This window comes from Maylandia zebra, linkage group LG16, assembly GCF_041146795.1.
Source record: "Maylandia zebra isolate NMK-2024a linkage group LG16, Mzebra_GT3a, whole genome shotgun sequence".
In the NCBI taxonomy this organism is placed as follows: Eukaryota; Metazoa; Chordata; class Actinopteri; order Cichliformes; family Cichlidae; genus Maylandia; species Maylandia zebra.
Window position 1 is genome coordinate 19,890,543 of NC_135182.1, and position 25,477 is coordinate 19,916,019.

A 25,477-nucleotide genomic window follows, 5' to 3' on the forward strand; every position below is an offset into this window, starting at 1 on the left:
CCACTTGTTATTTACCCGAGTAAATGTAATTTAAGGATTCATCTACTAAACACTGCTCAAACAGCCTTCTGGAGTACCCACATGGAAAGCAGGATTGTTCTTTTGAACTGGCTTTTTTCATGCAGAACAATATCAACGAACAATAAAATAAACATCAAATGAAAAACTAAAACAAAAAAACAGCAACTGGGAAATTACAGTGCTACCATTGCAACTTCATTAGATTTAATTGCATCATACTCTTACTGTGGGGACAGACCATAACCACCTCTACTCTATAGCCAGGCTTTAACCAGCAGAAAATGTTATCATTTAGATTCTCAATCTATGATACCTAGTTTCCTGTTGTTTTGATTGATTTATTTATTGCTGTTTAAACAAGCCTTGCTGTTCTTTGTGTTCTTTTTGTCAATGCCAGCTATTATTATATTATTGTTATTATTATCATTATTATTATTATTATTATGTAGTAGTAGCAGTAGTATAAATAGTAACTGTAAATTTAAAGATACAACGGTTTTTTTTGTTTTACAATTTAATCTAGATTTTTTTTTTTTATTTAAAAAAATGATCTAAAACATGTTTTACGGGGACACTGTCCCGTCCAGTTGAATAGGTAGGACTCACCGGTAGGTGGCAGTAAACGCTTTAGCTCACACATTCTGACGTGCGTTTGACCCGCGTTGATCCGGATGTTGATATAATGTTAAACTGGCGATTGTTTCCCCGGCGAAAGTACAGTGAGGAGTTGCTAGCGTTGACAGGCCACTTAATGTCCATCACAGAATCATTGCTAGATGTCCAGAAAAATATCTCATCGTCGTGTTTAAAAGTTGTTTTGGCCGGAACAGAGTCTGTAATCAGACCTGTGAGGAACCGTGAGCTGCAAACATGTCTCAATCACCAGCAGTGAAAAGCGAGGATGCGAGGTCAGTGTTTTATTGATAGTAGTTATGTGATTCGAGGTAACGGTGCACAATCAACCAAACCGCTTGCATATCTAGTTTGTGTCAAATAATAATGTAGTTCAATTAAAGTGCATATTATGGTATATTAGCTAGAAGCTACAGCTGAAGTCGTGCCAAGTATTTGGTCTTAAGTTGTATTTACGTGTTGCTTCTTTCACTAATCTTTTAAATAAATGGCGTTAAATAATAAAAAAAAATGTCTGCACTGATTCACCACAGCTATCCGCTCTGTATGAAAAGGAGACATCATCATCAGAGAGAAAGAGGTGGTAGCCAAATATCCTAGAGCTGTAATCAATGGGAATTCAGTCATAACAAAGATGGTGGTGGAGGTACAACTTCCAGGGTTAAAAACGTGGGGCGATGATGCTGATGGTAGAGATGATGACTGATACCTTTTGCCTTCAGTGCTCCCTCATTCAACAAGGTGTTGAATGAGATTGTTGCTCCATACTGACATGACAGCATCGCACAGTCAGTTGCTGCCGGTTTGTTGGCTGCACGCCCATGATGTGAATCTCCATAGGCCCAATACCCTCCTTACAGTCTACAAACAAAGAGACTGACACTCACAGTTTTAAATGTATATAGTCTGAAAAGCTGCTTTGGTAATTTATGTGGCACAGTGGGGAAACCTCTGCTGTACATAGTGTGTGCAAGCAGAGAAAAAGAGAGCTTTTAATTTAATTTAATTCAATTTAATTTTAATTGTAATTTTTAGCAATGCGTGTCAGAATCATCATCATCTTCCTTTAGCTGCTCCCTTAAAGGGTCTCCACAGCTCATCTCCTGCCACCTGCCACAGCAACCATCTGTACGTCCTCTTTCACTACCTCTATGAGTCTTCTCCGATTGAGCTTGACTGATATAGGATGCCAATATTTGGTGATTTAAAAAAAGTCAACAACAATATACTGGACAACATAATTGGGTTTTTTTTCTTTCAGACTCAAGACATGAACAGATTTCTCTAACATTTGTTAAGTGTTGGTATTTATTTGTTATTTATTGTTCTTACTAGGATAATATGACAATTCACTTTTAATAGAAAGTTTTTCTGCTGCATCAAGTCATGGATTACTTGTTTTTGCTCTTCAAGACTGCTTGGTTCCACTGTTTGTTGTATTTGGGGTTTTTGTGTTGCCAACACAACAAAGTGAATGTGAAAGCTGCAAAACTCTGTAACATCAACACTCATACTATAGTTGAAAGATGTTTCTACTGTCTGTTCTTTACTCTTTTATTTATTAATTAAAATTTTCATTTATTAGCTGTTTGTAAAAACCAATAAATGGCTATTTTCTGATACACTGTATGCAAATAGCTAATACCGGCTGATATATCAGTCGGGCTCTAATATGGAAAATGAAGTGGCATGTCACAGGAATTACAATAGTGTAGTCTGAGACATAATAGATGCAATTAAAACTTTAATAGACTCACTAGACTGCATTACTCAGAAAGGAACTGCTCCATTTAATTTACCATCCTCACTGTTAAATACTTTTCCTGTACATTTTCTGGGGTGGCTGTAGCTCAGGTGGCAGAGCGGATCAGCCACTAACCAGAAGGTCGGTGGTCGATCCCAGGCTGCATGCCAAATATCCTTGGACAAGATACTAACCTCATGTTGCTCTCTGATGCATCCATCGGAGTGTGAATGTGTATGTATGTTAGATACTTAGCACTTAAGCTTAGAAGTTCTTGTGTGAATGGGTGATTGGTTGAATGAATTAGCTGTATAAAGCGCTTTGAGTGCTTTTTGAGTGCTCGGACAGAGTAGAAAAGCGCTACATAAGAACCAGTCATTTACAAACTAAGACAGTATAAAGGAGTTCCTGTTCTTGTCAGTCGATAATGTCTCAGATGATCTGTGTCGCTGCCATGGTTATGGAACAGTGAAGAAATTGCAAAAAGTTCTTTGATTAAACTGTTATTTCATTGATTAATCATTTAGTTCATTATTTAGAGAAATTTTCAAGGCAAACTGGTAGAAAGTTGACTTATTCTGGCCTCTAAAATTCTGTTCATTAACAATTTTGTATTGACAGCCTTTTGTTGTTTGTTTTAAGACAAAAATTAGATATAATTACATTTTTGGTACTAGGGCTGATAAAACTGGGAAAACATGGACGTTTTCACTTTTTCCTTTATTTTATAAGCAGTTTAAGTGCACAATCAGTCATCCTGTTGTCATTTGTTATTCTGTCATTCAAATTTAATGAGTCAGTTATTACAGTCATAGCTCATAATTTGTCTGTCCTTGTGTTGACTACGTGCAGCTTGGATACAAACGAATCACAGAAAAGCAACTCGGGGAAAACACCGATACAGATCCTGCATGAATATGGCACGAAAAGCGGAAACCTTCCTGTGTACGTGATGGAGAGGGCTGAAGGAGAGGCTCACCAGCCCAGCTTTGTCTTCAGCGTGACAGTCGGTGACGTAAGCGGCATAGGTAGGCTACGCTGTCACCCCTGCTGTGCTGATAGCTGGCTGTCACCGAATGAGGGCTTTTATTTGAATTGAAAATTGCACCGTGGTAATTCAGAGAGAGTGCCTCAGGCTGCAATATGTTCTTTGTCACTTTGTTGAATTTCTCTTCTGTTGCTGAAGCAAAGTGTTTAAATTTACCCTCTATATCCCTTGTTTTTTAACAAAGATATCACACTTCAGGCATAGAAAAGTGCAGGTCCAGAGAAAAAGGGTGAGAAGCAGTTGGAATGCTCTTCATGTTGAGGTGATGAGAAATGACTTAGTGTCTGTATTTAACATCTGTCACCAAGCCTATGCTTTAGGGGAAAAAGGCTTCAAAGTTGAAGTCTTTTTGTTCTTCCCACTAGCCTCTCACACTTTACATTTGATTAGGATACTGTGGCTTTCAGTTAGGTTTATTATTATTGCTGTTTTGATATTGTATAACACAGGCAACTGATTGGTCTTTTTTTTCAGGTCAAGGGCCGAGTAAAAAGGCTGCTAAACACCAGGCTGCAGAGGCTGCTCTAAAAGCTATGAACATAGATGCTGGAGTCATGTAAGTAGAGTGTAATCATTTAAATTACTGGTTGGAAATAAAAGTTGTACTCCTCAGAGGTTCGCAAATAATGAATATTTACCTCTTTGAATAGCAAGCGGACTTTGTGCTGCCAAATAAAGTTGGCAACAGCAAAGCTACGATAATTTATGTTCATTTTCTGGGTAAATCGTCAAGGCTATAATTAGATTAATGAGCAATGAAAAAAATGAATTGCATCCCAAATTAGTTTCAGTCAAAACCATGCCAGTGTTGTGGAACTTTAACAACTCAATCTGTCTGCATTTTGAATCATTTTGGACATTTTATAGACTTCACACTGGCTGTTATAGCATAAAACACAAATGTTTAAGAATATGACAGGAATCTTTTACTATTTTCATTTGTTTAAACACTGAAGTCAAAACAGTAATTGGAATTATAGAAATAATGCTGGTTATGTTGTTATAGTGACATCTGTCAAAGGATTGGTTATAGTGTTGTGGAAAAGCCATGACTATACACTCCTTGTGTATAGATTACTATCAAGGAGTCAGACTTTCCTGAATTCTTTAAGATGGTTTTAAGCAATAGTTCCTCAGTCTTTCTGAAGGTCATTCAGAGTTATTTGTTTTTTTAAACATTGGCTGCTCTTTCACTCAGTTCAGTCCTTGTATGTCATCATCACTTTCAGAAGATTCTTGTTTTTTAAGCCACCTAACACTGACCTATCAATCATTCAAGCAATAAAAAGCTACATAACTCAAAAAATAAACCATTTTTGTGGCTACACTTAACAGATAACATAGCAAAGGACCAATTTTGGATGATTCCAAAAAACCTATTAGCTAAAAACTTCGAGTATCTCAGATTGGTGTGCAGTGTGTCCTTATAAAATTTGAGGAAACTTAAGGTTGGAAAAAACAAACAAACATATGAACAATATTTGGTTTAAATTGTCATCACTATGTATAGAGAAGGCCACGACAGAGGCATGGTGAGTGTCTACAGCCATCAGAAAGATACAGTGGGGATTCTGTCATGGCTTGGAGCTGCATTTCAGCCAGTGGTGTTGGGGATCTTGTCAACTATCAGATTTTGATCCACCCAGCAGTACCATCTGAATGGGCATCGGTTTGGCAACCACTTTATTATTTTAGCAATTACAATAATACATCTGGCAGCAACACTCAAAGAAGAGCTCTGAGTATCTGTCAGAAATCTTTTACTATTCCTGAAGACTACTTATAGAAATGACAAGAAAGCTTGACAAGAGTTTAGGCTGTGCTGGAGAAAGATGCGTTAAAGGTGATCATACCAAATATTGACTGTCAAGCTTCTTAGAATGATGTGAACTCTGTTATTGCCTTGTACGTTTTGTATGTCAATGCCTGGTTGTACATTTGTTGTACCAATTTACTATTTTCCTAGAAAAATGAGGGTTAACTCAAGACTTTTAGCACAGCTCTGTATTTATGCTGCAGGAGGGAAGTCAGCCTGAGAAATCTTAGATTAAATCTTGTGCTTGTAACTTGTAGCGCCTACTAAATACTATGACACTCTTGTGATTTCTCTTTAATTCCAAGCAGGAATGTTCCTGGGACGTCTGACAGTAATGGTGTGGCAGCAGAGACAAACAATCATCCTAACTCTGTGGGGTTACTCCAGGTGTGCCAGCCATGGCTGTGTTTATGCAAGAACATTTCTTCCATATGTATGAAATGAACTGTGTTTCCCTCATGATCTTTTCTTATCGTTCACATTAGGAGTTAGCATTACAAAGAGGATGGCATCTTCCTGAATACACAGTTTTAACAGAGGCTGGTCCACCACATAAGAGAGAGTTCACGGTTATTTGTCGATTGGAGTCCTTGTCAGAGAAGGGTGCGATTATTTTTCACGTTCAAAGAAAAATTTCTAAGATTTTGCTCGTTTGTCCTAACTTTCTATCTTTTTTTCTCGACAGGTGTAGGAAATTCAAAAAAAGCTGCAAAAAAAGTGGCTGCAGAGAAAATTGTGGCAAAGCTTCAGAGTCTATCAGGCTGTTCTGAAATCACATGGGTATGTCGGATCTTTCTTGGCTCATTTGTGTGACGTCTACAGGCAACTTCAACATTTCAGGCAATTTCTTTTGTGTTGTGATGTTTTTACTTTTCAGGGTCCTAAACCAAGTGTGCGATTTGAAAACTTAAGGAACTCGATGGCAGAGAAGATATCTTTACTGAGGAGAAACCCGCTGAGCATTCCCAACACAGACTACATTCAGATGATGTTGGACCTTTCCAATGAACAAGGCTTTGAGGTCACATACTTTGATATTGGTAAGAAAACAAACTGCATTTGTATTTTTCTGTTAGCAATACTGGTGCCTTCCACTCAGATTATGTGGTTCCCAGCTTCCCTCACTCACATCAGATTCAAAGAAAAACTCCCGTCGCCCTAATCATAGAACGCATTTAACGTCTTGATTAAATACTCAACTTTCATCCCTTTTTAAAATAATAAAACTGGGTCATCTATGCAGTTGTGCTTTCCCAAATGAGGCCATGTACCGCTCCAGTGGTTAATACTGAGAAATCTTCAGAGTAGTGGGGCACTTGTGAGGGTGTTAGAAAAAACAACAAAAAAAACCCCAGATGTGAGTTTGACGAAAGACATTTTCCATACATTACGTTACACCTGGGATCGGATCGGATGCCTTTTGCCTTCACAATTGCCATAATTCTTCATGGCATACATCCAACAGGGTGCTTCAAACATTCATCTAAGATTTTGGTCAATGCTGGCGTGACAGCGTCACACAGTTGCTGCAGATTTGTTGGCTGCACACCCATGATGTGAATTTCCTGTTCCACCACAGTCAAAGACACTCTATTTAATTCAGATCTGGTGCCTGTGGAGTTCATCTGAGTACAGTGACCTCGTTGTCATGCTCAAGAAACCAGTTTGAGATAGTTGGAGCTTTGTCCTGCTTCATGTGCTGCCCTATTATCTTTATGCAGTGGCAGATCACAACAATAGTCAACTCAAGGCAGTTTATATTGAAATGGAAAAAACAACAATCCCTTTTAAGCAAACACTTGGTGACGGCAGAGAGAGAGAAACTTTCTTATGCCAACTATTCACAGTTAGTGTGAGACAGAAGAAAAGAGTGAAGCAGAAAGAGCATAGGTGACTGAACAGTGAGGCTGGTGTCAATAAGACTTGAATTATCTGCTCTTCCCAGAGTTTGTACGGGTGCTTGAAATCCGTGAAAGTTCTTGAATTTTAGTATTGTCTTTTCAAGGTTTGAAACATGCTTGAAGCCGTATTTCATTCACTACAAATAACTATCTGACCGAATAGTTTTCTTATCAGGTAGAGAAATAAAACGAGTTGCAAAGTGTAAAAGCAAAATTTCTCCACCTGGGCTGCCATGCACCACTGTGTGACCCCGCCCCTCCGCCGAACAGTCGGGGATGAATGCACTAACTTGCTGTTTTAATGAGTGTTTGATAGAAAACGACACTGGTGGACTTTGGACTCTTGAGTCACATGACAGGTGAGTCCTCAGGGGCGTAATTTCCAGGGGGGTTATGACCCCTCCCAATAATCAGACCTAACCAACAAAATTATGAATTATCTTGCATGAATAGGCGGTTGATTTCTTTACTCCAGTTATTACCAGCAAAATAGTTGCATGTTTAATCATCTGGGAATTTGCCCAGATTTATTTATTTATTTATTTAGACAGAGATCTTGACCACACAAATGTTCAGCACAAAGTTACACCAATGTGAGTCCTAGTAAATAATTTTCGAGTATGTGTACATATCACGTGCTATTATTATTATTATTTTGCTAGCTATCAAACGTACTGGAGAAATGATTGAAATGCACTGAGTGTGATGCAGTACGGCAGCGCTATTATAGCAGTTAGTTATGGCATGGTGATTTATGGAATATGCTGTAAACTTAGCTAACATTATTTAGCAGTAGCAGTAACGTGAGTTACTTCACTCAAGTAAAAGCTTTAAACGTTAGTCTGATACTTAACTAGACAACTTATGGCATAAGGAAATAATGGTAATAAGAGGGACTGATCCATATGGACACAAAGAATAGCCACTTTTTTGTGCTGCCGAAGTTCCGAGGCTTTCATTCAAAATCTTGAGCACCTACACATTAAACAACTTAAAAAATATAAATGACTTCAAGCTCACATTGACGCCTGTGGGACACTATCAGCCACTGAGACAACAGACAAATTTGAGTGTTTTAATATATGAATATTTCACACATTAAGGCTGCCTGTTTATTTAAGGGAGATGAACAATACATTATAATTTTACATAATCATATCACAGATGATAGACTAAAAAAATAGATTTGAGGTAGATGCTTGTGCATTCTTAAAGTCTTATATGTTGAACTGAATTGAGTATGTCATCTGTTCAAAGGCTCTCCCAGTCAGTGCTGTTCTCCATGCCTGTCTTACTGTACATGATGTTATCAGCACAAACACTTTAAAGGTGATCATTTATGACTTTAACAATAATACAGACAGCAATGTAGTCCAATATCTCACAGTTAGTTTTATTGGGAATTAACTTTAACCTGTTTGGCCTTCAGGGGTTTTCTGAGCTTTCTGCTCGAAAATGAAATGACCAAAATAAATGTATTTCTCTGCCATTACAGAATGAGGTAAACAATATTTGTATCAAAATAAAGGATATGGATATGGATATTACCTGTCCACAGATTCATGGTGCAGTAACTGCTCTTTTAACTGTCTGGTGTCTTTGCTTTGTTTGGTGTTTGTAGACATGGTTTACATGAGTTTTTAGCTGAGATTCAGAGGTTTCTGTGGACACTACTCATGTCAGCACTTATATTTCTGACCTCGTGTTATAATCGATTAAACGTGGTCTCCTCCCTTTTGCCCCCATTTTTGATGTTGTGGGCGCAAATGATCAGGCGTGACATTCTCATAATAAATCAGATAAAATACTGCAAAGAATTAATCCTGCATTTGTGTGATTGAAATGTGTGTGCAGTGACACTGTTTTAAAGATTTGGCCTAAATAATTCTGGAGTGAATGAGCCTAAACATGATGACCGGACTAGTGACACCATATCACCTGTGACACTCACACACGCACGTATGACTTTGCCAGTTTCAGCTGAAACAATTTCAGTGTTTCAAACCATGTTCCAGAGTTTTTAGTTCACCGTTCATGAGGTTTCAAGAAGAAAATGAAAGACAGATCTGAATGTTTGAAAGTGTTTTGGAAAAACTCTGTAAAGAATAGATGAACAATACTCAAAGGATAAATTCAACTGTTTTATTTTGTTAGATAAGTTGAAAAAAAAAGTTAAACAAGCAAGTAAATAACGAAACAAGGTAAAACGAAGTAAGTTCAAAAAGTTAACAAGTAAATAACGAAACAAGGTAAAACGAAGTAAGTTCAAAAAGTTAACAAGTAAATAACGAAACAAGGTAAAACGAAGTAAGTTCAAAAAGTTAACAAGTAAATAACGAAACAAGGTTAAATGAAGTAAGAGCAAAAAGTTAACAAGTAAATAACGAAACAAGGTTAAATGAGGTAAGAGCAAAAAGTTAACAAGTAAATAACGAAACAAGGTTAAATGAGGTAAGAGCAAAAAGTTAACAAGTAAATAAAGAAACAAGGTTAAATGAAGTAAGAGCAAAAAGTTAACAAGTAAATAACGAAACAAGGTAAAGGAGAGAAAACCCCAACAATCCCCTCTGAGCAAGCACTAGGCGACAGTGGGGAGGAAAAACTGCCTTTAAACGGGCAGAAACCTCCGGCAGAACCAGGCTCAGGAGGGGGCAGTCAACTGCCGGGACTGGTTGGGGGGTGAACAGAGGTGGAGCAAGACGAGGCTACATCAGTTGAAGAAGCAGTATTGTCCCTCTACCGGAAAAAGCTGAAGAATCTTTTCTTCTTTTTCATGGACTTTTCCACGAGCGCCTTTTTGTCCAGGATGAGGGTTCTCAACTCCTCGATGGTTTCTGTGTTTTGCCTCTCAAGTTTCTTGCATGTTTGTTCCACCTGTTCTAATGTTGCTTGTGTTTCTTTAAGCTTTTCTTTGAGGTCTTTGGATGTTGCCTCCTGTGTCAGCTTTGCCTTCTGCAGGTCTGCATTTCTCACTTGATCTTCTTTGTGCAGGCCTTCTAGCTGCTCATTTCTTTTCTGGATATCGCGGAGCGTACACTGCAGGTCCTCATGCGTTTTGTCTTGTTTTTGCTTTTGGGCCTGCATTTCTGTGTTTTCCCGCTTCAAGTTGTTGAATTCCAACAATATCCCCTTAATGAGCTCTGAGTTGTTTTTGGCCATGTGATCAATCTTTTTCTGCATGTGTGAGCATCGTTTTTCTAGTGTTTCCTTTTCTCCCTCCAGCTCACTTGTTTTGACCTTCAGTTCATCACAGAATCCTTGCAACTTTTGATTTTTACTCTCAAAGTCCTTGATAATGCACTTTTCTTCTGGCAGTCTTTCTTTCTGTTGCTCTTTCTCTTGAAGGAGGTCTTTATTTTGGACCAATGTTTGTTCCAACTCTGCCTTCACCATTCTGTACTTTTCCTGCATGCCTTGGAGCTCGCGCTGCAGGTCTTTTTGCTTTGTGTCCTGTTGTTCCTTCTGTTGGAGGACTTCTTTATTTTTTTCTTCAGCTTCATCAAGCTTTCTTTGGAGCAGGTGATTCATTTGGTCCATGTATTGCAGATCCCACTCCATTTTATCAATCGTCGCTTTCCTGCCTTGAAGCTGCTCGGACATTTCTTTAACTTCAGCGCTCTTTTTCTTGTTTTCTTTGATGAGGGATACAATCTGCTCTCTGGCTTGAGCAAACTTGATCCCCCAGCCCTCATTAATAATGTTGATGTCGGGCTGGCGCTGTAGTGTTTCTTCCAGGTGTTTGTTTTGTGCTTCCATCTGTAAGCACTTCTTCTCCAGGTGACGTTTTTCTTCTTCAATTTGTCGAATTTTGTTCTGGAGATGGTTGTTTTCATTCCTACTCTCCTGTAATGCCCTTTGGATGGATAAGAGGCCATTTGGAGAAATTGGCCAGCCACGCGTGGAAGGAGAGGCGGCGAAATCTTTTTGTCTTGGTTGCCGTAATCTTGGATACATGTTGGCGTTTGTATCCGATGACTCTGAGAGGTTTCCAAATTTTTCTGTAGTGAACGTTTGAAGGCTGCAAACACAAAGGCTGCGAAGAAACGAACTGAAAATTGCTGTTTCTCACCCCTATTTATAGAAAAACTTCAAAGGATCCTTGTGACATCCTTGTGACATCCTTGTGACATCCTTGTGACATCATCACTCCTAAGCCAATCAGATTGTCACATGACACTTTGGAATGTGGAATGGGGATATGTTTTTTTTTAAACAGTTTTCAAATGTAACTTAATATTTAAGTGTTTCTTACTTGACCCGCTTAGTCGATTAAAAAGTTAATTGCCACGAACACCCCTAATGTTATATAACAGACCACAGAAAAAAGACAGGTTTTTTTCTACGTGACAGAGCTATAATAAATGTTTTGTTTTTTTTAATTATCCTACTTTTTCTAAAAGGGAACATTATTTAAAGAATATGTATTTAATTAAAAACTCTGTATTCATCTAAAGGGTATACCAAGAAGGCTGAGCTTCCTGCTTGAAAAGGAAATGACCAAAATAAATGTATTTCTCTGCAATTACAAACTCTGTGTAAACAGTCTTGGTGTCAAAATAAAGCTAACACTGGTGAGATGTCATCAGAGCTGTAAATATTACTGCAGATGTTACTATGTCAAAGTTACTGTGACTCAAACATAGAAAAAAAGATTTTTTATTTCCCTCACCTAATTTTTAAAAGTATTTTATAGCATATAACACGTTTGAAAATATGCTTCGGTTCACATTTAACTCCAGAAAATCATAAATCAAAATATGGATATTACCTGTCCACAGATTCATGGTGCAGTAACTGCTCTTTTAACTGTCTGGTGTCTTTGCTTTGTTTGGTGTTTGTAGACATGGTTTACATGAGTTTTTAGCTGAGATTCAGAGGTTTCTGTGGACACTACTCATGTCAGCACTTATATTTCTGACCTCGTGTTATAATCGATTAAACGTGGTCTCCTCCCTTTTGCCCCCATTTTTGATGTTGTGGGCGCAAATGATCAGGCGTGACATTCTCATAATAAATCAGATAAAATACTGCAAAGAATTAATCCTGCATTTGTGTGATTGAAATGTGTGTGCAGTGACACGGTTTTAAAGATTTGGCCTAAATAATTCTGGAGTGAATGAGCCTAAACATGATGACCGGACTAATGACACCATATCACCTGTGACACTCACACACGCACGTATGACTTTGCCAGTTTCAGCTGAAACAATTTCAGTGTTTCAAACCATGTTCCAGAGTTTTTAGTTCACCGTTCATGAGGTTTCAAGAAGAAAATGAAAGACAGATCTGAATGTTTGAAAGTGTTTTGGAAAAACTCTGTAAAGATTAGATGAACAATACTCAAAGGATAAATTCAACTGTTTTATTTTGTTAGATAAGTTGAAAAAAAAGTTAAACAAGCAAGTAAATAACGAAACAAGGTAAAACGAAGTAAGTTCAAAAAGTTAACAAGTAAATAACGAAACAAGGTTAAATGAGGTAAGTTCAAAAAGTTAACAAGTAAATAACGAAACAAGGTTAAATGAGGTAAGTTCAAAAAGTTAACAAGTAAATAACGAAACAAGGTTAAATGAGGTAAGAGCAAAAAGTTAACAAGTAAATAACGAAACAAGGTTAAATGAAGTAAGAGCAAAAAGTTAACAAGTAAATAAAGAAACAAGGTAGAGGAGAGAAAACCCCAACAATCCCCTCTGAGCAAGCACTAGGCGACAGTGGGGAGGAAAAACTGCCTTTAAACGGGCAGAAACCTCCGGCAGAACCAGGCTCAGGAGGGGGCAGTCAACTGCCGGGACTGGTTGGGGGGGTGAACAGAGGTGGAGCAAGACGAGGCTACATCAGTTGAAGAAGCAGTATTGTCCCTCTACCGGAAAAAGCTGAAGAATCTTTTCTTCTTTTTCATGGACTTTTCCACGAGCGCCTTTTTGTCCAGGATGAGGGTTCTCAACTCCTCGATGGTTTCTGTGTTTTGCCTCTCTAGTTTCTTGCATGTTTGTTCCACCTGTTCTAATGTTGCTTGTGTTTCTTCAAGCTTTTCTTTGAGGTCTTTGGATGTTGCCTCCTGTGTCAGCTTTGCCTTCTGCAGGTCTGCATTTCTCACTTGATCTTCTTTGTGCAGGCCTTCTAGCTGCTCATTTCTTTTCTGGATATCGCGGAGCGTACACTGCAGGTCCTCATGCGTTTTGTCTTGTTTTTGCTTTTGGGCCTGCATTTCTGTGTTTTCCCGCTTCAAGTTGTTGAATTCCAACAATATCCCCTTAATGAGCTCTGAGTTGTTTTTGGCCATGTGATCAATCTTTTTCTGCATGTGTGAGCATCGTTTTTCTAGTGTTTCCTTTTCTCCCTCCAGCTCACTTGTTTTGACCTTCAGTTCATCACAGAATCCTTGCAACTTTTGATTTTTACTCTCAAAGTCCTTGATAATGCACTTTTCTTCTGGCAGTCTTTCTTTCTGTTGCTCTTTCTCTTGAAGGAGGTCTTTATTTTGGACCAATGTTTGTTCCAACTCTGCCTTCACCATTCTGTACTTTTCCTGCATGCCTTGGAGCTCACGCTGCAGGTCTTTTTGCTTTGTGTCCTGTTGTTCCTTCTGTTGGAGGACTTCTTTATTTTTTTCTTCAGCTTCATCAAGCTTTCTTTGGAGCAGGTGATTCATTTGGTCCATGTATTGCAGATCCCACTCCATTTTATCAATCGTCGCTTTCCTGCCTTGAAGCTGCTCGGACATTTCTTTAACTTCAGCGCTCTTTTTCTTGTTTTCTTTGATGAGGGATACAATCTGCTCTCTGGCTTGAGCAAACTTGATCCCCCAGCCCTCATTAATAATGTTGATGTCGGGCTGGCGCTGTAGTGTTTCTTCCAGGTGTTTGTTTTGTGCTTCCATCTGTAAGCACTTCTTCTCCAGGTGACGTTTTTCTTCTTCAATTTGTCGAATTTTGTTCTGGAGATGGTTGTTTTCATTCCTACTCTCCTGTAATGCCCTTTGGATGGATAAGAGGCCATTTGGAGAAATTGGCCGGCCACGCGTGGAAGGAGAGGCGGCGAAATCTTTTTGTCTTGGTTGCCGTAATCTTGGATACATGTTGGCGTTTGTATCCGATGACTCTGAGAGGTTTCCAAATTTTTCTGTAGTGAACGTTTGAAGGCTGCAAACACAAAGGCTGCGAAGAAACGAACTGAAAATTGCTGTTTCTCACCCCTATTTATAGAAAAACTTCAAAGGATCCTTGTGACATCCTTGTGACATCCTTGTGACATCATCACTCCTAAGCCAATCAGATTGTCACATGACATTTTGGAATGTGGAATGGGGATATGTTTTTTTTTAAACAGTTTTCAAATGTAACTTAATATTTAAGTGTTTCTTACTTGACCCGCTTAGTCGATTAAAAAGTTAATTGCCACAAACACCCCTAATGTTATATAACAGACCACAGAAAAAAGACAGGTTTTTTTCTACGTGACAGAGCTATAATAAATGTTTTGTTTTTTTTAATTATCCTACTTTTTCTAAAAGGGAACATTATTTAAAGAATATGTATTTAATTAAAAACTCTGTATTCATCTAAAGGGTATACCAAGAAGGGTGAGCTTCCTGCTTGAAAAGGAAATGACCAAAATAAATGTATTTCTCTGCAATTACAAACTCTGTGTAAACAGTCTTGGTGTCAAAATAAAGCTAACACTGGTGAGATGTCATCAGAGCTGTAAATATTACTGCAGATGTTACTATGTCAAAGTTACTGTGACTCAAACATAGAAAAAAAGATTTTTTATTTCCCTCACCTAATTTTTAAAAGTATTTTATAGCATATAACACGTTTGAAAATATGCTTCGGTTCACATTTAACTCCAGAAAATCATAAATCAAAATATGGATATTACCTGTCCACAGATTCATGGTGCAGTAACTGCTCTTTTAACTGTCTGGTGTCTTTGCTTTGTTTGGTGTTTGTAGACATGGTTTACATGAGTTTTTAGCTGAGATTCAGAGGTTTCTGTGGACACTACTCATGTCAGCACTTATATTTCTGACCTCGTGTTATAATCGATTAAACGTGGTCTCCTCCCTTTTGCCCCCATTTTTGATGTTGTGGGCGCAAATGATCAGGCGTGACATTCTCATAATAAATCAGATAAAATACTGCAAAGAATTAATCCTGCATTTGTGTGATTGAAATGTGTGTGCAGTGACACTGTTTTAAAGATTTGGCCTAAATAATTCTGGAGTGAATGAGCCTAAACATGATGACCGGACTAATGACACCATATCACCTGTGACACTCACACACGCACGTATGACTTTGCCAGTTTCAGCTGAAACAATTTCAGTGTTTCAAACCATGTTCCAGAGTTTTTAGTTCACCGTTCATGAGGTTTCAAGAAGAAAATGAAAGACAGATCTGAATGTTTGAAAGTGTTTTGGAAAAACTCTGTAAAGATTAGATGAACAATACTCAAAGGATAAATTCAACTGTTTTATTTTGTTAGATAAGTTGAAAAAAAAGTTAAACAAGCAAGTAAATAACGAAACAAGGTAAAACGAAGTAAGTTCAAAAAGTTAACAAGTAAATAACGAAACAAGGTTAAATGAGGTAAGTTCAAAAAGTTAACAAGTAAATAACGAAACAAGGTTAAATGAAGTAAGAGCAAAAAGTTAACAAGTAAATAACGAAACAAGGTTAAATGAGGTAAGTTCAAAAAGTTAACAAGTAAATAACGAAACAAGGTTAAATGAAGTAAGAGCAAAAAGTTAACAAGTAAATAACGAAACAAGGTTAAATGAGGTAAGTTCAAAAAGTTAACAAGTAAATAACGAAACAAGGTTAAATGAAGTAAGTTCAAAAAGTTAACAAGTAAATAACGAAACAAGTTTAAATGAAGTAAGAGCAAAAAGTTAACAAGTAAATAAAGAAACAAGGTTAAATGAGGTAAGAGCAAAAAGTTAACAAGTAAATAACGAAACAAGGTTAAATGAAGTAAGAGCAAAAAGTTAACAAGTAAATAACGAAACAAGGTAAAACGAAGTAAGTTCAAAAAGTTAACAAGTAAATAAAGAAACAAGGTTAAATGAGGTAAGAGCAAAAAGTTAACAAGTAAATAAAGAAACAAGGTAGAGGAGAGAAAACCCCAACAATCCCCTCTGAGCAAGCACTAGGCGACAGTGGGGAGGAAAAACTGCCTTTAAACGGGCAGAAACCTCCGGCAGAACCAGGCTCAGGAGGGGGCAGTCAACTGCCGGGACTGGTTGGGGGGGTGAACAGAGGTGGAGCAAGACGAGGCTACATCAGTTGAAGAAGCAGTATTGTCCCTCTACCGGAAAAAGCTGAAGAATCTTTTCTTCTTTTTCATGGACTTTTCCACGAGCGCCTTTTTGTCCAGGATGAGGGTTCTCAACTCCTCGATGGTTTCTGTGTTTTGCCTCTCTAGTTTCTTGCATGTTTGTTCCACCTGTTCTAATGTTGCTTGTGTTTCTTTAAGCTTTTCTTTGAGGTCTTTGGATGTTGCCTCCTGTGTCAGCTTTGCCTTCTGCAGGTCTGCATTTCTCACTTGATCTTCTTTGTGCAGGCCTTCTAGCTGCTCATTTCTTTTCTGGATATCGCGGAGCGTACACTGCAGGTCCTCATGCGTTTTGTCTTGTTTTTGCTTTTGGGCCTGCATTTCTGTGTTTTCCCGCTTCAAGTTGTTGAATTCCAACAATATCCCCTTAATGAGCTCTGAGTTGTTTTTGGCCATGTGATCAATCTTTTTCTGCATGTGTGAGCATCGTTTTTCTAGTGTTTCCTTTTCTCCCTCCAGCTCACTTGTTTTGACCTTCAGTTCATCACAGAATCCTTGCAACTTTTGATTTTTACTCTCAAAGTCCTTGATAATGCACTTTTCTTCTGGCAGTCTTTCTTTCTGTTGCTCTTTCTCTTGAAGGAGGTCTTTATTTTGGACCAATGTTTGTTCCAACTCTGCCTTCACCATTCTGTACTTTTCCTGCATGCCTTGGAGCTCGCGCTGCAGGTCTTTTTGCTTTGTGTCCTGTTGTTCCTTCTGTTGGAGGACTTCTTTATTTTTTTCTTCAGCTTCATCAAGCTTTCTTTGGAGCAGGTGATTCATTTGGTCCATGTATTGCAGATCCCACTCCATTTTATCAATCGTCGCTTTCCTGCCTTGAAGCTGCTCGGACATTTCTTTAACTTCAGCGCTCTTTTTCTTGTTTTCTTTGATGAGGGATACAATCTGCTCTCTGGCTTGAGCAAACTTGATCCCCCAGCCCTCATTAATAATGTTGATGTCGGGCTGGCGCTGTAGTGTTTCTTCCAGGTGTTTGTTTTGTGCTTCCATCTGTAAGCACTTCTTCTCCAGGTGACGTTTTTCTTCTTCAATTTGTCGAATTTTGTTCTGGAGATGGTTGTTTTCATTCCTACTCTCCTGTAATGCCCTTTGGATGGATAAGAGGCCATTTGGAGAAATTGGCCGGCCACGCGTGGAAGGAGAGGCGGCGAAATCTTTTTGTCTTGGTTGCCGTAATCTTGGATACATGTTGGCGTTTGTATCCGATGACTCTGAGAGGTTTCCAAATTTTTCTGTAGTGAACGTTTGAAGGCTGCAAACACAAAGGCTGCGAAGAAACGAACTGAAAATTGCTGTTTCTCACCCCTATTTATAGAAAAACTTCAAAGGATCCTTGTGACATCCTTGTGACATCCTTGTGACATCATCACTCCTAAGCCAATCAGATTGTCACATGACATTTTGGAATGTGGAATGGAGATATGTTTTTTTTTAAACAGTTTTCAAATGTAACTTAATATTTAAGTGTTTCTTACTTGACCCGCTTAGTCGATTAAAAAGTTAATTGCCACGAACACCCCTAATGTTATATAACAGACCACAGAAAAAAGACAGGTTTTTTTCTACGTGACAGAGCTATAATAAATGTTTTGTTTTTTTTAATTATCCTACTTTTTCTAAAAGGGAACATTATTTAAAGAATATGTATTTAATTAAAAACTCTGTATTCATCTAAAGGGTATACCAAGAAGGGTAAGCTTCCTGCTTGAAAAGGAAATGACCAAAATAAATGTATTTCTCTGCAATTACAAACTCTGTGTAAACAGTCTTGGTGTCAAAATAAAGCTAACACTGGTGAGATGTCATCAGAGCTGTAAATATTACTGCAGATGTTACTATGTCAAAGTTACTGTGACTCAAACATAGAAAAAATGGTTTTTTATTTCCCTCACCTAATTTTTAAAAGTATTTTATAGCATATAACACGTTTGAAAATATGCTTCGGTTCACATTTAACTCCAGAAAATCATAAATCAAAATATGGATATTACCTGTCCACAGATTCATGGTGCAGTAACTGCTCTTTTAACTGTCTGGTGTCTTTGCTTTGTTTGGTGTTTGTAGACATGGTTTGCATGAGTTTTTAGCTGAGATTCAGAGGTTTCTGTGGACACTACTCATGTCAGCACTTATATTTCTGACCTCGTGTTATAATCGATTAAACGTGGTCTCCTCCCTTTTGCCCCCATTTTTGATGTTGTGGGCGCAAATGATCAGGCGTGACATTCTCATAATAAATCAGATAAAATACTGCAAAGAATTAATCCTGCATTTGTGTGATTGAAATGTGTGTGCAGTGACACTGTTTTAAAGATTTGGCCTAAATAATTCTGGAGTGAATGAGGCTAAACATGATGACTGGACTAGTGACACCATATCACCTGTGACACTCACACACGCACGTATGACTTTGCCAGTTTCAGCTGAAACAATTTCAGTGTTTCAAACCATGTTCCAGAGTTTTTAGTTCACTGTTCATGAGGTTTCAAGAAGAAAATGAAAGACAGATCTGAATGTTTGAAAGTGTTTTGGAAAAACTCTGTAAAGAATAGATGAACAATACTCAAAGGATAAATTCAACTGTTTTATTTTGTTAGATAAGTTGAAAAAAAAAGTTAAACAAGCAAGTAAATAACGAAACAAGGTAAAACGAAGTAAGTTCAAAAAGTTAACAAGTAAATAACGAAACAAGGTTAAATGAGGTAAGTTCAAAAAGTTAACAAGTAAATAACGAAACAAGGTTAAATGAGGTAAGTTCAAAAAGTTAACAAGTAAATAACGAAACAAGGTTAAATGAAGTAAGAGCAAAAAGTTAACAAGTAAATAACGAAACAAGGTTAAATGAAGTAAGAGCAAAAAGTTAACAAGTAAATAACGAAACAAGGTTAAATGAAGTAAGAGCAAAAAGTTAACAAGTAAATAACGAAACAAGGTTAAATGAAGTAAGAGCAAAAAGTTAACAAGTAAATAACGAAACAAGGTTAAATGAGGTAAGTTCAAAAAGTTAACAAGTAAATAACGAAACAAGGTTAAATGAGGTAAGTTCAAAAAGTTAACAAGTAAATAAAGAAACAAGGTAGAGGTGAGAAAACCCCAACAATCCCCTCTGAGCAAGCACTAGGCGACAGTGGGGAGGAAAAACTGCCTTTAAACGGGCAGAAACCTCCGGCAGAACCAGGCTCAGGAGGGGGCAGTCAACTGCCGGGACTGGTTGGGGGGGTGAACAGAGGTGGAGCAAGACGAGGCTACATCAGTTGAAGAAGCAGTATTGTCCCTCTACCGGAAAAAGCTGAAGAATCTTTTCTTCTTTTTCATGGACTTTTCCACGAGCGCCTTTTTGTCCAGGATGAGGGTTCTCAACTCATCGATGGTTTCTGTGTTTTGCCTCTCTAGTTTCTTGCATGTTTGTTCCACCTGTTCTAATGTTGCTTGTGTTTCTTCAAGCTTTTCTTTGAGGTCTTTGGATGTTGCCTCCTGTGTCAGCTTTGCCTTCTGCAGGTCTGCATTTCTCACTTGATCTTCTTTGTGCAGGCCTTCTAGCTGCTCATTTCTTTTCTGGATATCGCGGAGCGTACACTGCAGGTCCTCATGCGTTTTGTCTTGTTTTTGCTTTTGGGCCTGCATTTCTGTGTTTTCCCGCTTCAAGTTGTTGAATTCCAACAATATCCCCTTAATGAGCTCTGAGTTGTTTTTGGCCATGTGATCAATCTTTTTCTGCATGTGTGAGCATCGTTTTTCTAGTGTTTCCTTTTCTCCCTCCAGCTCACTTGTTTTGACCTTCAGTTCATCACAGAATCCTTGCAACTTTTGATTTTTACTCTCAAAGTCCTTGATAATGCACTTTTCTTCTGGCAGTCTTTCTTTCTGTTGCTCTTTCTCTTGAAGGAGGTCTTTATTTTGGACCAATGTTTGTTCCAACTCTGCCTTCACCATTCTGTACTTTTCCTGCATGCCTTGGAGCTCGCGCTGCAGGTCTTTTTGCTTTGTGTCCTGTTGTTCCTTCTGTTGGAGGACTTCTTTATTTTTTTCTTCAGCTTCATCAAGCTTTCTTTGGAGCAGGTGATTCATTTGGTCCATGTATTGCAGATCCCACTCCATTTTATCAATCGTCGCTTTCCTGCCTTGAAGCTGCTCGGACATTTCTTTAACTTCAGCGCTCTTTTTCTTGTTTTCTTTGATGAGGGATACAATCTGCTCTCTGGCTTGAGCAAACTTGATCCCCCAGCCCTCATTAATAATGTTGATGTCGGGCTGGCGCTGTAGTGTTTCTTCCAGGTGTTTGTTTTGTGCTTCCATCTGTAAGCACTTCTTCTCCAGGTGACGTTTTTCTTCTTCAATTTGTCGAATTTTGTTCTGGAGATGGTTGTTTTCATTCCTACTCTCCTGTAATGCCCTTTGGATGGATAAGAGGCCATTTGGAGAAATTGGCCGGCCACGCGTGGAAGGAGAGGCGGCGAAATCTTTTTGTCTTGGTTGCCGTAATCTTGGATACATGTTGGCGTTTGTATCCGATGACTCTGAGAGGTTTCCAAATTTTTCTGTAGTGAACGTTTGAAGGCTGCAAACACAAAGGCTGCGAAGAAACGAACTGAAAATTGCTGTTTCTCACCCCTATTTATAGAAAAACTTCAAAGGATCCTTGTGACATCCTTGTGACATCCTTGTGACATCATCACTCCTAAGCCAATCAGATTGTCACATGACATTTTGGAATGTGGAATGGGGATATGTTTTTTTTTAAACCGTTTTCAAATGTAACTTAATATTTCTTAAGTGACCTGTTTAGCTGATTAAGAAATTTATTGCCACAAACGTCCCTAATGTTAAACAAGAGACAACAGAAAAAAAGACAGTTTTTTCCTATGTAACAGAGCTATAATAATTTTTTTTAATAATTATCCTACTTTTTATAAAAGGGAACATTATTTAAAGAATATGTAGTTAATTAAAAAAACTCTCTGTTCATCTAAAGGGTATACCAAGAAGGGTGAGCTTTCTGCTCGACAATGAAATGACCAAAATAAATGTATTTCTCTGCAATTAGAAACTGTGTAAACAGTCTTTGTATCAAAATAAAGCGAACGCTTGTGAGATGTCATTAGAGACGTGAATATTACTGCAGATGTTACTGTCAAAGTTGCTGTGACTCAAACATAGAAACATTTGATTTTTTTATTTGGGTGCTTAACTAGTTAAAAAAAAGCATCTGTCTCCTATTTTTGCGTCACATAGTAAAGAAGCATCAATATCTGATTAGAAGACTTATTAATTTGGACATGCTGTTTATTATTGTGGTGTTTGCTGCAGTTTTCTTGTTTTGTGGGGTTGTTTTTTTTCAAGTGGAGATGAATATCTCTGACAAGTTGATTTGTTCACATTTGCAAATCTAAATTTTTAAGAGAAATTTGGTTTTTGAGTTTGTAGACAATGTAAATATAAGGCAACCATTTCCTTCTTCAGTATTTGTCTGTGGTGCATTTTTCTCTGTTTTAACAAAAGGGGAACAAAGGACATTTAAGTCCTCGTAAAATGATTTGTTTTAATTTTAAATTTTTGCTAAAACACATTTACCTGTTCACAACTGCGATTAAATAATTGTAATTTGGCATCTTATTTTTTTTTAAGTGTTTTACTATGTTTTTTGTTTTTTTTAGTAAAACAATGAATTTTAAAATAATAACAACAATAATCATGATGAATATTATCATTAATTATTATTATCATTATATAATTTAATACATGAACCTTACACTGGGTTGTATTTTCAAACAGTAATGAATGAATTATCAGTCTCCTGTGAGCAAACATTTGGCGACAGTGCTGAGGAAGAACTCCCTATTAACAGGAAGAGACGTCCTGCAGAAGCATGCTCAGGGAGTGGCTGCTATCTGTCATGACAGGGTGGGGGGTGAGGGGGAAAGAGAAGAGGAAATAGGAGCATAGAGAACAAGAAAGTAAACAAAAGGCCAAAAATTGTGCACACATCCTCTGTGTCTACCAAGATTGCTAATTGTGATGGAACCTACCTGGTAAAATGCCTGTAGAGTCGTAAAACAGGTCATCTACTAATCTGAAGGTTGGTAGTTCGATCCAGCCTGCATGCCAAAGTATGCTTTAGCAAGGTACTGAAGCCCAGGTTGCTCTCCAATGCATTTGTTGGCATGTATATGTTAGAAAGCACTAAGACGTGGAAAAAGTGCTTGTATAAATGTGTGTGAATGGGTGAACCAGGCCTGTTGTAATACTTTTAGTGCTCAAGTTGAGTTTCTACGTTCAGAAAAAGAGAAACAAGGGTTACTCCCAGTAGGAGTCCAAGGGGGGGAAGAGTTAAATTCAATTTTGTAGTATAATGGAAACCATTATCCACAGCTTGTGGCTGTAAAATATGTGTTGCAAGATGTTAACTATTCAACTGTTTTGCAGATGAGCTCACAGTGAACGGGCAGTATCAGTGCCTGGCAGAGCTGTCCACCACCCCTGTCACCGTGTGCCACGGCACAGGCATTTCCTGTAGCAACGCCCACAACGACGCAGCCCACAGCGCACTACAGTACATCAAGGCCTCCATCAAATAAACAACGGCGCCGCCAGCAGTCGCTGCACCCACAGTGTCACATACATCAGCTGATGCCCAGTCTGCGATTGCCCGGGTATATTTTTGTAATCATGCACATGGCAAAGTAGACTCAACTGCGCAGTAACCCGAAAAAGCATCAGCTTTATTTTTCACCTCTATTTATACTCGCGAGCAAACTGTAAAAGAATCGAGCGGAAGTGTGGTTGTTTTTATGTTTTTATTTTAAATGTCCCAAAGTATGTGATGAAAAGTGGAAGAATATTACAAATGATTTTCTTTGTATCTTTTTACACACAGTGTGAGTGCAGTCAGTGGTTTGAATGTCTAGTTTTTCCATACATTTTGTCTAGTGTGACATATGGACAGAAAGACAGGCCATGTTTTTATTTCTTATTAGTATTTATTTTGTCCTACTTCCACTCATCCATCGCTCTTTATCAGTTTGACTCGGAATAGAAAAGATGATTGCTGGTCTGTTGCAGTGTGCCTCTGTATAGCTATAGAAGTAAAACCTGCTCTATATTTAATAGATTTACTGACTGGTGTTCTCTGCTGTATGAACTTACTGTTGGTAGAGAAAAATGGCAGCAACAAGTGTTCAGATCCAGTAAATAAATGAAATAACATTAAATAAATGTTAATGAGTGTTGGCGTGTGTTAATGGCCGTGCAATAGAGCCTACTGAGAGAATAAATTGCTGTGGCGCCTTCAGGAGCCGGCTGTTGTGTTATTGATTGAAATGCGTCCCGTGGGAGATGACCGCTGGACAGCCATTTATTCATCAGCCAGCCCGTTGTTAAGTATTGGTACAAAGCTAATTACATCAGAGTGAATTCATGGGTGCTTTCTACTTAATTTGTGTTGTTTTATAACAAAAAAGTGGCCCAAAGAAAAGTCAAATACAGTAATTTATTTATTTGAATTTGGTTTTTTTACTCTAAAGAGTGATATTTGCACTCACTGGCCACTCTATTAGGTACAGAGACCCATCTCTCCCTGTGACTGGCATCAGCTGCTTTCATAGAAGAAAAATGACAACAGTGAAAGTTAAACCTGAAAGCAATGAGTAAAACGACACTATTATCCATATGCATTCAACAGACACTTTATTAGGTATACCTTCCTGGTACTGGGTTGGAACATCCTAATTTTTCATTTCATAGATTCAACAAGGTGCCTCACAGATTTTGTTTTATAGTTACATGACAGCATCTCACAGGCCCTGCAGATTTGTTGGACACACGTCCAGGATGGGAATCTTCTGTTGGACCACCTCCCAAAGATGCTCTATTAGATTGTCGTCTACTGTAAATACAGTAAAATAATTGTCATGACACATCCTGCTGGAAGCAACCATTAGAAGATGGGTGCATTATGGGTCATACAGGGATGCACGTGGTTGGCAAAAATACTCAGGCAGGCTGTGGCATTTTAAAAATGCTCAGCTGGTACTAAGGCGTCCAAAGTGTGCCAAGAAAGTATCTCGCACATCATTACACCACCACTACCCTGAACCTGTGATACAAGATAAAATGAAGCCATGTATCTGTGTTATTTCTGTGAAATTCTGACCCTACTATCTGAATGTTGCACCAGAAATTGAAACTCATCAGACCAAGTGGCAGTTTTTTTAATCTTCCATCATTGAACTCTGGTAACACATGTGAATTGATGTGAAGATCCTGTCAGGAGTCCTACAAGGTGTGGTCTTCTGCTGATGCAGCCTTTGATGTGTTGTGTGTTCAGAGATGCTCCCCTGCATACATTGGCTGTTGTTATTTAAGTTACTGTTGCTTTCCTGTCAGCTTGAAGTAATCTGGTCACTCTCTCGTCTGGCAACAAGGCAGTCACTGGACATTTTCACCTTTCAAACCATTCTCTGTCGTTTGGGTAAATCCCAATAGATCAGCACTTTCTGAAGTTGCCAGACCAGCCTGTCATACATATTCAAAGTCACTTAAATCACCCTTCCTCGCCATTCTGTTGCTCTGGTTGAACCTCAGCAGGTCAACTTGATCATGTCTATATGTCTAAATGTACTAAGTCACTGCTGTGTGATTGGATGATTTGATATTTGTGTTGCTGTGCAGATTAACAGGAGCACCTAGCAAAGAAGTCCTTGTCATTGGGTTCTCTGTTGCTTGTGTGTTTGTGTTTTTTTCCCCAGCAACTTAAAACATAGGTACTAGCCTTAAAAAATAGTGGATATCACTACTGCGTCATATGTGTTTCTATGCTTACCAAGGTGTGCTGTGGGAGCTCCAATTTCTGTTATTAAAGAAAACCAGGGGTGTCAAACATAAGGCCCGGGAGCCAGAATCGGACCATTGGACAGCTTATGAAAATGAAACATAAATATCAGAGTACAAGAACACTTACCTTTTTAAAAAACACAAAC

The 25,477-nt window shown here is 38.3% G+C and overlaps 1 protein-coding gene across 1 annotated transcript; it reads left to right on the forward strand.

The window, feature by feature from the left end:
- The first annotated feature begins 699 nt into the window (after positions 1 to 699).
- On the forward strand, positions 700 to 23,728 carry prkra (protein kinase, interferon-inducible double stranded RNA dependent activator). The gene is made up of 8 exons (XM_004557780.4): positions 700 to 929; positions 3,251 to 3,426; positions 3,921 to 4,002; positions 5,571 to 5,649; positions 5,748 to 5,865; positions 5,948 to 6,042; positions 6,140 to 6,302; positions 22,926 to 23,728. Exons 1-8 carry the CDS (start codon positions 892 to 894, stop codon positions 23,075 to 23,077), a joined length of 903 nt encoding a protein of 300 aa, XP_004557837.1. The 5' UTR covers positions 700 to 891; the 3' UTR covers positions 23,078 to 23,728.
- Positions 23,729 to 25,477: the final 1,749 nt, after the last annotated feature.

Excerpts from the sequence above, each read along its gene's own strand:
- prkra (XM_004557780.4), top strand. The coding sequence starts at position 892 with ATGTCTCAATCACCAGCAGTGAAAAGCGAGGATGCGAG. Across the intron at positions 3,427-3,920 it reads CGGTGACGTAAGCGGCATAG|GTCAAGGGCCGAGTAAAAAG; the intron begins GTAGGCTACGCT and ends CTTTTTTTTCAG. Across the intron at positions 5,866-5,947 it reads GGAGTCCTTGTCAGAGAAGG|GTGTAGGAAATTCAAAAAAA; the intron begins GTGCGATTATTT and ends TTTTCTCGACAG.